General features: G+C 42.3%; 2 protein-coding genes across 12 annotated transcripts in view; one reads left to right on the top strand and one right to left on the bottom strand.

Moving 5' to 3' along the window:
* Positions 1–830, bottom strand: part of BRCA2 (BRCA2 DNA repair associated) — a 99416-nt gene extending 98586 nt beyond the window's left edge. For 10 of the 11 annotated variants that reach the window (XR_009221165.1, XM_058547969.1, XM_058547970.1 and 7 more), the window contains exon 1: positions 642–830. The gene's annotated coding sequence lies outside the window, so the exon portion shown is untranslated. Of the gene's footprint in view, positions 1–32; positions 617–641 lie in introns of those variants that run through there. The other variant, XM_058547961.1, reaches the window with a different exon arrangement.
* ZAR1L (zygote arrest 1 like) lies at positions 536–10100 on the top strand. Its single transcript, XM_058547977.1, has 4 exons — positions 536–3318; positions 3852–3944; positions 6142–6216; positions 9785–10100. Exons 1-4 carry the CDS (start codon positions 2584–2586, stop codon positions 9926–9928), a joined length of 1047 nt encoding a protein of 348 aa, XP_058403960.1. The 5' UTR covers positions 536–2583; the 3' UTR covers positions 9929–10100.
* The last annotated feature ends 6894 nt before the right edge of the window (positions 10101–16994 follow it).

Here is a 16994-nt window from a genome sequence, read left to right as displayed (position 1 = left end):
GTAAACTTCCTCAAGTTGCAATGTTTCTTTACCTCAGTCCCATCTTTTGGGACAATAATCGAACTCACGGCGATGACGGCAGCATTCTACATTTGTGCTGTGCCATACACTAGCCACATTAAGCACTGGATATGTGGTAAGTGCGACTCAAGAACAGAATTTTTAATATTATTTAATTTTAATGAAGTTAACTAGCACGTGTGGCTGGTGGCTGCGCAGTTAGCGAGGGCGCATATTAGAGATCAACACCATTTGACAATTCCAAATCAGTCAATCTTCACAATACAGCAATTAGCTGGGGGATAAGTCAGGCAGATACACTGCTCTAAAACATTTTCCAAAAGAGCAACATTCCGTTAAAGTAACTTTATCGTGTTTCCAATTAAGGAAATTTCAGACTGGGACAGGTGGGAGGCAAACCCTGAGGGGCGGGCTGGGCCCAAAATCTGGGCATGGAGTCCCAGCAAAGGGGCGGGGCTCGCGTTTGCTTTGCGGAGACGCCTGTCCATCCGGCGGGGTCAGCGCGGGGCCGGGGGGACAATCGAGGCAAAAGCCCCGGCTCCCACCCCGGGCATGAGAGCCGCTCCCTGCCGCCCGAGACCGCGGAAGACAGGCCCGCCTCCACCCCAGCCGACACTAACCGCCTCCAGAGGTGCAGCTCTTTTGGCCAGAGTAGGGTGACGGAAACCACGCCGGCACTTAGACCAGAAACCTGACCCTCAGGCTTCCTTCGGCGGCGACCACCCTGCGCGACAACAGCCCAGGCGCGGAGCCCAAGCAGCTGCGCCTCCGCCGACCTTCTTTCATACGCTCGCGCCGAAAGCCCGCTCTCTGGGCACGCCACGCGATGACGCCGTGACGCGGCACGCACCGTGCGCGCCACCCGGAAGTCAGGCGCTGGCCGGGCCGGTGACGTCTCAGTTCGGTGAAAGCCAAATGTCTTTTCGATTGCGTAACATTCGGTCTGGAATCGCACGAAGAGGGAGCTGGGGTGCTTGTTCTCTTTTCCCCGAGCCTTCAGAGTACCGGACCGCGCCCCGGTTATACTCCCCGACTCCTTTCCCTTCTTTCCGCACCATCTCACGTGTGGGTGGCCGTCCTTGGGCACGGCCTGGGGTCTTGGAAAAGCCTTTGTTCCGTCCTTAGAGCCGGCGTCCCCCTAAAGTGGGCCGACCTTAGAAAACCCCAGGGTGGGCCGAGGTTGTGAACGACTCCCTTCCCGGCTGCTTGTTCGCTATAGAGGGGAAGGCACTGAGATTTGAAGCCCAAGTGCGTGTTGCTCTTAGGTAGCGGGTTTTCGAGACCTCAGAGCCTGTTTCCCCACGTGAAAAATTGTGAAACCCACCTTAACTCTCTCCTGCAGCGTTAGGTACTGCCCTCTGCAGGCTTCCGTAGTATCCTTTACGTTCTTAAGGTACCCATCACCCTGGCTTATGTCTGTCTGCCCCTTCAAACTGCCCTGGAAGACAAGAATCTGTCCTTATCATTCACAGGGTCTGTGACATGCCTAGCGCAAGGCTTAATTCGGGGTTGTTGTATGACCTAGAAAGCCTTCAATGGGATTGTGGAGGTGAGAGCTGCTCATGGGCCTTGTTGCTTCTGGAAGGCTCTTGAGTAAACAGCGGAAGCAATTTTGGGTTAGAGAAAGGGTTGGGCTCTGCTTGGTTCCTTAGATGTCTAATTTTAGTTTGATCATCAGGAAACCTTACTAATACACATAGACACCAAAGCTCATGCTCACCTAGGCCTAGGTAACAAAGGAACACAGACCTGTGATCCTTATCTAATGAGAGCTACCACTTACTGAACATTTGTGACTTATTCTGCTTTGTGCTTCATAAGCAATATCACATTTAATCTTATAATAATCTTATAAATTGGATAGTATTGTCAGATGGGGAAATTGAGTCACCTAGTTAAGTAACTTGCCTGGTAACAAGGCCCAGATTTCAGTTCAAGTCCATTTGACTTCAGATACTTAAGTATCCTGCGATTAAATCTGCATTTACCCTCTAAATAAAAACAATTTGCTTTATTCCCATTTTGGGGAGGAGGTCTTCACTAGGGGTGGACTAATGAGAACTGTTGGCATGTCATACATCCTCTGAAATGTATTTTCTCTTACTATATATGCCAGCCCCCCCAACTATGCTCCTTGCTCCTGTGGTACCAGGATCTTTATATTCATTTGCTATGCTGTAATATACTTTCTTCCTTATACTCTTCTAGTGTGACTGTTCAAATAATTTACTACTTGTATTGGATTTACTATATGCTTCAAAACAGGATCTCTAAAATGGTAAGTTACTGTGGGAATAAAGGAATGAATTGCTAGTTAAAGCAAGTGTGTGAATAAGAAGTCAGAAATGAAAAACAGCTTTGAAAGAAAGATTCAGGAACAGTGAATTGAAGAGATAGGGAAGAGCAATTAGGAATCAGGTGGCAATTAGACCTCCATAAGTAGGTAGATCTCCTTCCCTCCTTCAATTAGGGTAACAGGCAGCAGCTCCCATCAGAATCGGAAATAAATGGAGAAGCTAGGGATGAACCTGAACCAACTTGACTAGGAGAAAGAAGGGGTGGATGAAGGTGGAAGGCAAAACAAGGACACAAAGGAACTGCACCAGGATGTTACGCTGTGCCTGGGCGCCTGGTGAGCGGATGGAGCGCTTTGTCCGTGTGCCCTACGGCTTGTGCCAGGGCTATGGGAGCACACTGCCTTTGGGCCAGCCTGGACTCTCTGAGCACAAACAGCCCGACTGGAGGCAAAACACTGGACCCCCCACTTTCCTGGCCAGGCCAGGGCTGCTGGTGCCTGCGAATACCTCAGACTACTACATGGATCCTTACAAGAGGGCACAGCTTAAGGCCATTCTCTCCCAGATGAACCCCAGCCTGAGCCCGCGGCTGTGCAAGGCCAACACCAGGGAGGTAGGCGTGCAGGTGAGCCTGCGGGTGGACAAGTCCGTGCAGTGCTCGCTGGGGCCTCGCACCTTGCGTAGCTGCTCCCCTTGGGGCAGCACGGGCCACAAGGCACCCTTCCCAGCCTGGGGAGTCTATACGCCAATGATTGGCTCCAGGGGCTTGATCCGAATGCGAAAGGATGGAGAAAATGAAGAGAGGAAGGTGCTTTCCAGTCCTGCAGAGGCCAGCTACCAGCAGCGGCCACCACTAGTGCCAAGGTCGGAAGAAGATAAGCAGGAGGAACTCCCACAGCATGATGAGTTGGGGCCAGAAGACACTTCGAGTCCTCAGGAAAGGCAGAGCAAGCGGGCACAGGGAGACGCTGCTGATCCACTCAGGAAACCCAACTTCCAGGTGAATTTTCTCTTCCCTCTCCTCTGTCCTCTGCTAGCCCCATCCTCTCTTTCCCCTTTTCCATTTCTGGGGCAATAAGAGGAAAATCATCTCTGGCTTCCTCCCTTTATTTGATGAACGTGAGGAAGTTCTGAAAACATGTAGTATTTTACATGGCCTATGTGTTTTGTAACTTTTTGGTAAAATAGGGTGCCAACTTTGAGCATGTGAAAACCAAAAGTCTGGCAACCTTTGCTACTGGGAATGAGGAGACAAAGAAGGGTTTCAAGTCTGTGAAATATTTGATCAGATTTTTGGGAGGGGGTGATTGTGCTGGTGGCGTTGTGGAAAATGGATTGGAAAAGTGTGAGCAACAGCAGGAAGAATCTCAGTAATCCTTGAGAGATGAGATGCTAAATTAATGTAGTAACCTTGAGAATGGCTATGAATGAGGTTAAGGAGGCTTTTTGTTTTTTCTTATACAAAGCCACAAGGAAAGAACGATCTGGCTTTTTTCCCCAAGATAGTAAAAGACTTTTTCCACTTATTTGCAGTTTTTGGAACCAAAGTATGGCTATTTTCACTGTAAAGATTGTAAGACCAGATGGGAGAGTGCTTATGTGTGGTGCATTTCTGGAACTAATAAGGTAAGTAAAAGTGAGTGGGAGGTGGGAGGAGGATGAGGCGGACACAGATGTTAAGTGGAGAAAGAGTATGTTTCCTGATGGAGCATGACCATGACGCTGTCTCCTTCATCTTGGCATCCTCAGTGTGAGGCACATAATAGTTGTTTAGTAAATGTTTGAAGTGACCTGAATTGGACTGTCCACATGGGCTCCTGTGGCTCCTGAACCATATCCTGGTGTTGTATTTGCTTTGGTAGTTCTCTTGGACAAAATGTCAGGTTATTTAGATGAACCCTTGTTCTTGTGTACGTTGAAACTTTCTATAATCATTTTTTAGTTGGCATATTTTGAACAGGTTTGGGCCTTAGCTCTAGGAAATTTCTACTGTGTGTCCACAAGGTGGGGCAATAAGAGAAATAATTTATTGTAAAGGATAGCCTGAGAGAGACTTTTAGGCTAAGACCACTTAATTTGAATGTTATCAACATATTAAGACTGGGAAAGATTTCACATTCTGCATTTCCAGATTTTCCTGAACAATCAGACTCTGGTCATTATAGACTCTTGTATCAATATGAGAACAGTAGGGCCGGCCCCGTGGCTTATCGGTTCAGTGAGCGCGCTCCGCTGCTGGCGGCCCGGGTTCAGATCCTGGGCGTGCACCGATGCACCGCTTCTCCGGCCACGATGAGGCCGCGTCCCACATACAGCAACTAGAAGGCTGTGCAACTATGACATACAACTATCTACTGGGGCTTTGGGGGGGAAAAAAAATATGAGAACAGTAGACTGGGGCTGAACAGCTTCTGTCTCCTTTCACTGGATGTGTGCACTTCATTTTGCAACAGTCTACATCTAGTCTATTTCATTAACTTCTACAAGCATTTGAGTTTGAGTCCCTTGTGCTGTTACATTTTAGATACTGCTTTTCTGGCTAAAGGACTGTAGAGGGAGAGGGCAAGGAGGCAAGCTAAGACGTGAATGAAAACTTGACTTTTCACACCAGCCATTTACTAGACCCCGGAGGCAAATAGATTTTTAAACTAAACTAAAATTAACTTTCCTTCTCTTGCCAGAAGAAAAACAGTGGGTTTAATTCAAATACTCCAAGACTCCGGGATACAAAGAACAAGACATAGAACTCACCATCAAGAAATTTATTCTGATAGGAGTGACGCAGATAAAATGCAATTTGGTGATATATGCAGTGACACCCGTGGCATGGATGTGGTACAGAAATAACTCAGGCAGGGGATGATTAACCCTGTCGGAGGGAAGGCATCATGATGTCCAAGCAGGATTTCAAAAGATAAATAAGAGGAGTTCAAGTAAGGCAGGGAGAAAATGTGCACAAGAAAATGCACAAAGCATAGAAAACGCGTGTATTGGTGGGTAACTAAATAAAGTTCAAGTGGGGAAATACTAAAAAAAATGAAAAAGTAGGGGCTAATAGACCAGGACAAAAGGAGAAGGGTTGGGCCCACACAATGAGTAAAATTATAATAGCTACTTCCCATTGAAGACTTTTACTATGATACTTTATGTAAATCATTGGATTTGTTGTTTTTAGTGCTGTGGAATAGTGACCCTGTGTACAGCAGAGTGGAACCCTGTCTGGTTTTGGTTTTTTGTTTTTTGGGTTTTTTTTTTTCTGCTATCCTCACACCTTCTGGCACTATAGCAGACAATGCTCTGCTGCTATTCACACGGTTTTTCATGGCCAATTTGTTCCGAAGTGGGTGGCCAGGGCCTTCTTCCAAGTCTGTCTTAGTCTGGAAGCTCCGCTGAAACCTGTCCACCATGGATGACCCTGCTGGTATTTGAAATACTGGTTGCATAGCTTTCAGCATCACAGCAACACACAGCCACCACGGTATGGCAAGCAATAGATGGGTGGTGTGGTTCCCTGACTGGGAAGTGAACCTGGGCTGCAGTGGTGACAGTGCCGAATCTTAACCAGGAGACCACCAGGGCTGGCTACGTTATTGGGTAGTTGTCAGAATTATAGAAAAAATAAGTAGTAGTATCTCGATTTTACAGGTAAGGAAAATGAGATTCAAAGAGTATGAAAAAGTGACTGTAGCACTAGAGGAGCTTAAGACCTGGGGGTAGAGGTTGGGCAAAAGCAAGGTTCAAGGTGAGAGAATGGATTACTTAAATTAACTGGGGGCCGAGGGTACATATAAACTTGTGTAAAAAAGGACAACTTTCTCTTTAGGTTTATTTCAAACAACTCTGTTGCAAATGCCAAAAGAGTTTTAACCCTTATCGGGTAGAAGCAATCCAGTGTCAGGTAAGCATATAGAACACTTCCATTGTGTCTATAATGTTTCCATTCTTAAAGATGAAGCTTCTGTGGCAAAATGTTAGGATTTGATAGAACTGGGTATTTGTATAGGAGTGTTAGGTTTTCTATACGTTTGGATTTTTATAATGTTTTAGGAAAAAAGCGTAAATTCTACTTCTTTATGTGAGGGGAGATTTACTCTTTTAAGTTGCCTTATGTGATGTGTTTATGTATGGGGTATGTGTGTTTTTCTTCAAACACTCTGTGTATAGTTTGGATGTAGTAATTTAATAGGTGACCTTTGTTATGCTTTTACTATGTGCCAAACTTTGGGCTAAATGCTTTCAATGCATTATCTCTTGTAATGTAACCTTTGAGGTAGGTGTTATCCCCACATTACAGACCAGAAAGCTAAAGTCCAATAAGAAAATAACTTGCCCAAGATTGGACAGATAGTAAGTATTAGAGCTGTGATCAGATTCCACGGTGTCTCCAGTGTCTAGGAAGTCACAGAATTAGATGAGATCTTATCTAAAAGTTTGCAGGGAACCTCTCTTTAAGCTTTTCTGAAATATGTGACTTAGCTGATTTTCATAATCAAGAGTTTTTTTAACCTAAATCCTTCATTTAGTTAAAAACATTTCTTCTTTTTTATACTACTTAGAAATAAGTGATATTTTAAAAACTAGTTTTAATAGTTTATAAATGATTTATCCTTAGGTTTTTCTAGTCTGACATTCTCATTTAGTCTGTTCATGTTTAATATGGTAAATTGGATTTAAATATATTTTTGTACTATTTTCTTATACTTTGTTTTCTTTTTTCTTGTATTCACTTGAATTTATGTATATGTTTGTTATTCTTCCCTCTGTTATCTTGGTAGTTTTTCATTCTTTAATGTTCTTCTGGTGGTTACCCTAGAGAGTACAACATGATTCTTTGACTTATCAAAGTCTACATAAATTGTTCATCTTACCTCTCCTTGACAATGCAGTGACCTTACAACGCTCTAACTTCTTATCACTTCATTCTAACTTATATGCTACTGTTGTGTATATTTTAATTTTAAACTTCACAAGACATTATTTTATATAGTCATTATTCATTTAGTTTTAGCTTATTTATTTTTTCTGCTGCCCTTAGGTCCTTTTTGTATCTAGGACCACTTTCTTTTTACCTGAAGTACACATTTTAATATTTCCTGTAGTTCAGGTGACACATTTTATTTTGTCTGGATAGCTTTTTAAAGGATGTTTTTGCTGGGTGTAGAATTTTAGGTTGGCAGTAGTTTTCTTTCTGCCCTTTAAGGATCTGACCTTCATTGTTTCTGTGAAGATGGCTATTTAGATCTATTGAAGCTCCTTTGAAGTACTTTCACGCTTTGTTACATCTGCTTGCATTTAAGATTTTTCTCTCTGCTTTGGTTTTCAGCAGTTTTACAACAAAATGCCTAGTTGTGGTTTCTTTGTATTTATCCTGTCTGAGATTCATAGTGTTTCTTGAATCTGTAGCTTGAAGATTTTTATCACTTTTGGAGAATTATCACTCATTATCTTTTAAAATATTACTTCTGCCCCATTCTCTTTTTCTTCTGATTACTTATATTAGACCTTGTACCATATCCCTTATGCCTTTTCTGCTCTTTTCTATATTTCCTATGCTTTTGTCTCTCCTTGCTTCATTTTGCATATCATCTACGTAACTGTATTTCATTTCTCTAATTCTTCCCTCAGCTCTTTCCAGTCTGCTATTAAACCCATCCATTGAGTTATTGATTCAGTTATTGCATTTTTCAGTACTAGAATTTTTATCTTTTTAAAGAAAATGGCTTCCAGTTTTCTGCTAGAAATATTAGTCTCATTTCTTTGAACATATTAAGCATTTTAAGATAATTATCTTAAAATCTGTATCAGATAACTCCATTAACTTAATCCACTATGGTTCTGTTGCCATCCTCTTCATTTTCCTTGGTTTTCAAGTATATTATTCTGTCTCCTCATACACCTTGTTATTTTTGATTGAGTGCTAGATATTGTATATGAAAAATTATAGTGATAATTTGAAGCCTAGGATAGTATCTTCAGAGGATTTGTTTGCTTCTGGCAGGCAGATGGGGACACTAGCAGTTTCAGATCGCTATTTTCCAATCAAAGTTGAACTGTTTTGAAGCTGGGCTTTGGCATCTGTGAAGGCTGTCAATTTTTGGTTTATCCTGTATCCTTAGGGTATAGCCTTGGAGGGTCTCAACACAAAACCTGCATTGTTTACCAGGGCTCTTTCATTTTGGCATATTTAATACTATTCCTCAGCCTCATCAACTCATTCAACTCATTTTCAGCTTCCTACTGTCTTTCACCTCTTCCAGAATTGGCAGCTACCTTTAGAAATACCTCCCAAATGTCAGGCTCACTTCTGTTTCTGGATTTCCTTCTCTAATGCTTTGATAATTCCTCCAGTGACTTCAAATAGTTTTTTTTTTTTTTTTTTTTAAGTATTGTTGTATTATTAGTTTTTTTTAGCTGAGCTTTTCTAGTTGTCCTAAGCAGGAGGCTTGGTCAAGACTACCTAATCCACCATTGCCAGAAATGGAAACCTACCTTTAGAGTAAATCTTGATTTTTTTTTTTTTTTTAATTGAGCCTTTTCTTCCTTATAAGTGTATTGTGAGGATTAAATGAAATCTATATAAAGTACTTAGAACAATGCATATAGTAAACACCATGTAAATACTAGCTATTAGAATTTTCTTTTAAGAATGCACACTCATCAATGGAAGGGTAGAAGATGTAAATGTAGTACAACATTTGATAAATCATATTTAAGACTTATTTGGAAAATAAAAATGCCTGTTTTCACAATATTAAAGGTAAAGCTTGACTTATTCTATTTGGCTATGGACATATGCAGAAAACAGTGGTGATAGCAGTTTCAAAGATTAGCAAGGTCGGGAGGGTGGACCAGGGCAGTATGCCAGTCTCCATGGGATATGATTTTTATTTTTCAGAAGACAGAATGGGCTAATGGTTAAAAACACTTTAAATTCTGGTAAAGATTAGGCATGTCCAGAAAGAAAATTTAGCTTCTTCTAGAACACCCTTCCCTCCTAGTTGTGACAGCCCAATATATCTCCAGACAGTGCCAAATGTCAGCTGGTGGGTAAAATACCATGGGCTGAGAATCACTGCTCTAGTGCTTTTAAATTTTCCAGTCTAGATAGTCAAATCACTTCATATTCACTCACTGCCCCTCATCCCCTCCTGGCTACAAAGGTAAAAACCTACATAGTGAAGACACTCTACAAAACTCTAACTTTTAAAACTTTTCTCTTATATGTTCTTGATTGGCTTAGCAATTTTCTCTTAAACATCATGTTTGATCACCCATTTTGAAAAATGCATGGCATTTAATGGAACAGGAGTGGTTTTGTACAACTTGGTCTTGGATTTCTCATAGGATGCAAAGGAGGATGAACATATCAGGGATGGGGTGGCGGGGAGAAGTATTCTGATTTGAGGATTACATTTGAAACACTAATTTGATCATTTAGTGTCCAAACTGTTCCTTGTTTTCTAAAGACCTGTTCAAAGTCTCGTTGTTCCTGTCCTCAAAAGAAAAGACACATTGATCTAAGGAGGCCTCATCGACAGGAACTGTGTGGCCGCTGCAAAGACAAGAGATTCTCCTGTGGCAATATTTACAGCTTTAAACACATTGTGTGACAGGCAGTATGACTTGTACAGGACACCTGAACTCTTCTTGTAACTTACTGTACTGTTCCTTTTTTGCAACTTAGCTCTGACCTGAAACTGGAAAATGGATTCGGCTTTTGTACTTTTTGTAGGTTGTGTAACAACTGTACAATGTGAATAAAATAAATGCATGTAAAATAGACCATGAAGACACGTTAATTGGTGATCCTGGGGTAGAAACATCAATATAGCATTGGGAAATGGTAGATACTGTCACTAATATGAAGGGAACAGTGAAGGGGAATAATAGTCATTCATTTGACAAACTTTTGTAAGCTGGGTGTTCTAAGCATTGGGAATATAGAGACAATCAAAGGGCAAGGTCCTTGCCTTCAAGTATACGTAATAATTATAGCGAATGGTTAAACAGCACTTAGTATGTGCCAGGCATTGTTGTAACTCATCACAGCAGCCATGCTCAGTAGGAACTATTATACTCCTCAGTAGATGAGAGGGTGCCATAGAGAGGTCCTAGGGTAGGGCCAGGACTTGAACCCAGGTAGACTAGGACTTGCTCCATGGCTTTAACTGCTACATTTATATTTTTTTTCTCAGATTAAGATGTGGTAAGTGCTGTGAAGGAAACAGAGTGCTATGAGAGTGACCCTTTTAGATATGGTGGTTGGGAAGAGGCAACATGAGAATTGAAACCTCCAGGCTGAGGGAGCTGGGAGAAGAGAAGATAGTTTTGATCCAAGGGAACAGCAAGAGCAAAGGCACTGAGGGGGTGGGACACATACTTGACGTGTCCCAGGAGTAGGAGCCCCTGAGGCTAACGTGAGGCATAGGCTGGGGAAGACTGGGCTCAGGTCACAAAGGGTTCTTTCAGCCATGGTCAAGCATATGGCAGCCCGTGAAGGGGTTTCAATTAGGCAGTGACATCAGATTCTTTTCTTTTCTTTTTTTTTTTTTTGTGAGGAAGATTAGCCCTGAACTAACATCCATGCCAATCCTCCTCTTTTTGCTGAGGAAGACTGGCTGTGAGCTAACATCTATTGTCAATCCTCCTCCTTTTTTTGCCCCCAAAGCCCCAGTAGATAGTTGTATGTCATAGTTGCACATCCTTCTAGTTGCTGTATGTGGGACATGGCCTCAGCATGGCCGGAGAAGCGGTGCGTCGGTGTGCGCACAGGATCCGAACCCGGGCCGCCAGTAGCGGAGCGTGCACACTTAACCGCTAAGCCACGGGGCCGGCCCGACATCAGATTCTTTAAAAAACTCACTGCTGTGAGGAAGACTAGGTAGAGTGGAAGGAGGGAGACCGGTTAGGAGGTTAGTGAACACATGAGCAGATGATGGCTTGGACAAGGGTGGTGGCCATGGAGATGGAGAGAAACACATTGATTCAAGATAATGTTGGAAAATGTAATGTACAGGATTGGAAGTGGGTGATGGAGAAATAAATGATGACTTTCAGATTTCTGCTTTGAGCTATGGGGCGGATGGAATTGAGAGGTATAACAATTGGGAGCATGTTCTGGAGTTCGCTCACCTAACTTCAAATCCTAGGTGTGGTACTTAGGAGATGTATGACTGTGGGCAAGTTAGTTACTCTTTCTGTCTCAATTACTCTTCTGTAAAATGGGGATAATAATAGTACCTGTCTCTTGGTGGTGGTGTGAGGACTAAAGGAGCTGATACATGTTAAGCACTTAGGATCGTACCTGTAACATTGTGAGGGCTCAGTAAACTTAGCTGTTCTTATTTTGGTGAGGCTGTGAGGTGAGATGGGGGAGGGCTTCTGTTTTCCACATATTAAGTTTGGAATATTTGAGACATCCAAGTGGACATTATGCAGGCTATTGAGTATATGAATGGAATTTAGGAGGGAAGTCAGAGCTATAGAGATAAAAAATATTTGGAGATAAAAAATATATGGGATTTAAAGCTGTGGACCTGGATGGGATCACCTGGGAGGAGAGCACAGCACAGTGCCCTGGGGGCGCACCCACGTTTAGAGCAATGATTCTAAAACTTGAATGTCCCAGGAGTTATCTGGTGATCTTGTTAATTGGAGATCGTGATCCGGTAGATCAGGGGTTTGAAACTTTGCAAATCTAACAAGCTCCCATGTGCAATCAATGCTGCTGGTCCCCTAGACCACACTGTGAGTAGCAAGAAGTTAAGAGGTTAGATAGAAAAGGTCAAGAGGGTTAGGATGAGGATGGTGTCATGAAAGCGAAGATAAAACAGTATTTCGAGAAGGAGGGAGTGATCGACTGAGTCAAATCCTGCGGTGAGTGAGAAAGATGAAGGTAGACATGTCCGTAGGATTTGGCAACATGAATGTAACTGTGATCTTGAAAAGAGAAGTTTCAGTGGAATGTGGGGGATGGAATCTAGAGTTGTTAAAGTCAAGACAGTGAATAGAGATAATACTTTCTAGAAGTTTTGCTGTTAAGAAGCAGAGAGATTGGTGATAGCCAGAAAGGCATTTTGGGGAAAAGGGAGGTACTGAGTAAGTTTGTATATTAATGGGAATAATTCAGTAGAGAGAAGTTGATGGTACAGCAGGGAGAGGACAAGCCCACAGGAGCAAAGCCCTTGAAAAGGGAGAAGAGATGGTGTACAGAGCACAAGTGGAGTGATTAGGCCTGAATGATATTCTCTTTATTGGAAAAGGATGGAACACCTAAAATGTGGGGCTAGTTAAAGATAGGTTTATAGATTGAGGGGTGAAGATGAGACCATCTGATTTGTTTTATTCAATGAATTATGAAGCAAAGTCATCAGCTGAGGCTGGTAGGAAGGGGAAGGGGTGGGAAGCTGAGGAAGGAGAGCAAGGTGTGAAATAATTATCTCAGGTACTGGGAATTTGAAATTATCAGGGAGGTGTAATTGTACTATAGGACTGCTAAGAGCTCACTCTGAGAGTTGGTGCTGTTTGAGATATGCTTGGTTGCAGTTGTGTTCTAGTAATGTCACACTTAAGCAATTCTGGTGCAAGTGTGGAAGGGGTCAATCTTAGGTTTAACTAGTTGAGTAAGACAGAGGTAAGATATTTGTGAATGTCAGCAAGGGAGTGATTAGAATCCATGGAATTTAAACTTGTTCAGAAGAGGGGTGAAGTTAGGTCATGAGTAGTGGAAAAAGTAGCAAGGTCTACAGATTGTTGTTCATGATGGGGGAAGAATTGTTAGAAAGGGTGGGGGTCCAGAGTAAAAGGAACTAGAAGGATTCCTGAGTGGAATGCTTGAAGATGAGATTCTGGAGCTGGTCTACTTATTGCTATGGATAGGGTTTTGGTATAGCCATGAAATTGGGTGGCCAAGGTGGAGTGGAGGGGAGTGAAGACCCTCTGGAGGTAAGAATGTTAAAACTGAGAGGAAAAAGATTTTGTGTGGGTTATCCATGAGGATGTTGCAGTCCCTGAGAATGGTATCTGAAGTTGGGGTGAAGAAGAAGGCAGTGAGCAATAAGCTATAGTCTATTCAGTGAATGAGGGGGTGTGAGCAGGAGGGCTTTAGATCAGCAGTTCTCAACCACAGCTGGAACTTACAATCATAGGAGGAACTTTATAAAGTAACCATGACAGGGCCCTACCCTCAGGGTTTGATTTAAGGGATCTGGGGTGGGGCCCGGGCCTCAGAATATTTTAAAAGCTTCCCCGATGATTCTAATGTGGAGCCAAGGTTCACAACCACTCCTGTGGGTGGTGATGATGGGCTTGAGGAAGGAGGATCACTCGTCCAGCTGGGTGGCATGAATTTCAAAGTCTCTGGGCTTCTTGAAATAGAAATGAAGAGAGAAGGGTTGGAAATAGTGGAGGAGAAGGGAGCAAGGAGTTGTTTTCTCAACCTCATGGCTCAGTAACTCCTGGAAGTTGGTGAAGGTGGCTCAAGTTCTTGGAACCCAAAGTTAGTATACAGTCTTAGAGCAAGAGTTTGCTGTTAAAAGCAAGGTCTGGGCTAGAGGAGATGGTGACAGAGAAGGAAGCATCTGCCAGGAAACTGATTGGTAAGTGGACTGCCTTGAATTCTAGCTACTCACTTCCTGTGACCTCAAATACAAAACAAAGTAACAAGTCAATGACAGATTTCTGGTTGAACTGCTACACAAACAGCCTAAGTGGAAAAATGATTGGGGTTGTGCTTTAGAAGAAAGAGCACTTTGCTGAGGAATGAGTTTCTCCTAAGTCAGTGCCTTTCGAAATGAGATGGTTATTCAAATGCTGATTTGACGGACTCTGCTCTGCATTTGCCTGAGGGAATCTTCATTTTTGACAAGCACCCTCTGGTGGTTTTTAGGTTTGAGAACCCTAAAGCCGTGTTTCAATCTCAGCAGCTGACCAATGAATCAGTCTCTGGAGGGTGAAACCTGTGTATTGGTGTTTTAAGTTCCCCACATGATTTAATGTGCAACTAAGGTTTCAAACTCATTGCACTACACTCTGATTCTTACAAGAGAGACAGGTGAGTATCCTAATTTTTCCTCAGGGGCTTTAAAAACCATGTCTTTAGTCCAGACTTCTCAACCATGGACTCCCATATCCACCCATTTGCTCACCATCTTGTCTTGGATGTCTGATTAGGCATCTCAAAGTTATGTCTGAAAATTAAATCTTGATTTCCACCTCCCAAACCTGTACTTCCTCATCTCCATAAATGGCAACTCCATTCTTCCAGTTGTTTGGGCAAAACTTTGGAGTCTCTCACATTCCACATGTCATCATCAAGTCCTGTCAGCTCTACCTCTGAAATATTTCCAGAACAGGCCCACTTCTGATGATCTCTGTTGCTACTGCCCTAGCCCAAGCAGTCATCACCCACTGACTGTACTATTGCAGTATCCTCTAACTGGTCTTCCTGCTGCTGCTTCTGCCCTTCTGTAATCTATTCTGCGTGTAGCAGCCAGAGTGATCCTTTTTAAAAAATTTATTGTGGTAAAATATATAACATGAAATTTACCATTTTAAAGTGCACAATTCAGCGGCATTAAGTACGTTCACAATGTTGTGTAACCATCATCACTGTCTATTTCCAGAACTTTTTCATCATGCCAAACACAATGATCCTTTTAAAACATAGGTCAAAGCATGTAACTGCTCTGCCGCCATCCAGTGGCTTACGACTTCACTCAGTAAAGGACCAAATCCTTCCTGGCCCCCGTAACCCTTTCTGCCATCCTCTCTGACCACTCTCCTCTTCACTCACTTCACTCTGGTCACTGGCTTCCTTCCTGTCCCTTCAACAAGGGGATCATGCTCCTGCTTCAGGATCTTTGCATTCGTTTTTGCCTTTGCCAGAATGCTCTTTCCCCCAGATATCCGTGCTGTAGCCTCACTTCATTCAGACCTCTGCTCATACATCATCTTATTACAAAGGCTTCTCTAACTCCCTTTCTGAAATAGCACCACACCCCAGTTACTCTCTCGCCTGGTTTTGTTCTGCAAGGCAGTTAACACCACCTGGCACAGACAAACAAGTACCTCTTCCCCCACTAAAATGTAAGCTACTTGAGAACAGCGATGTTATCTGTTTTGATAACTGCAGTATCCTTGAAATAGTGCCTAGCCCAGAGTGGGTATGCAATAAATATTTGTTGAATGAAGGGAAGAACTCAGCTCATGATAGGTATTCAAATATTAATCTTAAGTAAGTGTATCAAAAACTTAAAAAAAGAACCTAGCTTTATTGAGATATAATTAACATACAATAAAATTTACCTGCAGACCCTAACATTTATGTTGTTCTTCGGGCAGGTTTTTGGAAGCGGGTGTAAGCTATTGATGTAGGCAGCCTAGAGGTACCCTTATTTCTATAATTCTACAGTTCACTGAAAAGACCAATGTTTGTTAGGATTTGGAACCAGAAGAGCCTTAAGACTTGACTGTGTGTGTGTGTTTGCGTGCGCACGTGATGCTAACAGTTACAAGCATCTTTATTTCACAGCTGCACTAACACATTTTCTTAACATTCTCACCTATTGGTCGGAATAAGACATTCACATGCCTCTAAAACGTATGAGGCTTTTTCTAAAACACTCTATTTAGAGACTATAATTTGAATCAAGTTATGTCTAAGTTATAGTGCACCTATCTGAATTGCTTTATTATTCCAGTGGATAAAAAGCAATGTTATAAACCAATGTTACTGCAATAAACAAAAAATTAAAAAAAAAAAAAGCATATTATGTTTTGGTGCTAGAAAGCACTGAGAAACAAGGAGGCATTTCTCTTATCATGGAAGCGTCTGTTAGGTGTCTACCCTCTCCTTTTGGAGGATTTCTCTACTTCCCCTCTCCTCTCCATTCCTCTGTGTCCCGGGGGAAGTGAAAATTAATGCTTCAGTAATAGAGGCACAAAACAATACCCAAGGAGATTTGACTGTGGATCTGAAGTGATTGCTGGGCTCAGGTGGAGTAGGGCTGCAGCTTTCAAGGGCCTTTCTCCTGCACAGTTTCTCCAACCTCCACTCAAGGGAGAGGAGGTGAAGAAATAGAGGAAAAATAGAAGAAATCTTTTACATTAACACATCCTTTTCTTTTGTAAAATTAAGAAAAAAAGAGAAAAAACCCCCACTACTTCCTATATTTCAGCAATATCCAGAAAGTTAATAAAATCAGTTAATAGTTGTATCCATGGTAACATAAAAAAAAAAAAATACTAGGTCAGACTCCCTGTTGCAGGATACGTCTAGAAAATTACTACTTATGATTTAGTCATTGTATGTGAGGAGAGCAAGTTATATTTGTTAGTCAAGTAAATATGAGTAAGAAGACAGTAGAAATTAGATTGTGTCTCTGTGTCCCTGTTTTTTGAGTGGAGTGGAGACTACCTGGATGTTGGTGACAGAATTAATTAAAACTCCTACTACTTCTTGCTCAGTATAGAGTCTGTTTTGAAATTTTAAGGATGACAACCTAATGATAGGCTGTGGACAATCAGAGCTCTTACTCTTCTCTGATTTCTTTCTGATTGATTACAGAGAGAGCTGATTGAAGTTCACAGTCTTTGTCTGGTGTCCACTTCCAAAGAAGTTATAGATACCTCCTGCTTCACAGAGTCACTGCCCTGCACAACCCCAGTGGGTGCCAT

Source organism: Diceros bicornis, chromosome 9 (genome assembly GCF_020826845.1).
Source record: "Diceros bicornis minor isolate mBicDic1 chromosome 9, mDicBic1.mat.cur, whole genome shotgun sequence".
NCBI lineage: Eukaryota > Metazoa > Chordata > Mammalia > Perissodactyla > Rhinocerotidae > Diceros > Diceros bicornis.
The sequence above is the reverse complement of the archived record's forward strand: the minus strand, read 5'-3'. Positions and strand labels throughout refer to the sequence as shown.

Coding starts and splice junctions, on each gene's coding strand:
- ZAR1L (XM_058547977.1), top strand. CDS start 2,584: ATGAAGGTGGAAGGCAAAACAAGGACACAAAGGAACTGCACCAGGATG. Junction 3,319..3,851: donor TCAGGAAACCCAACTTCCAG/GTGAATTTTCTC, acceptor ACTTATTTGCAG/TTTTTGGAACCAAAGTATGG. Junction 3,945..6,141: donor GCATTTCTGGAACTAATAAG/GTAAGTAAAAGT, acceptor CTTTCTCTTTAG/GTTTATTTCAAACAACTCTG.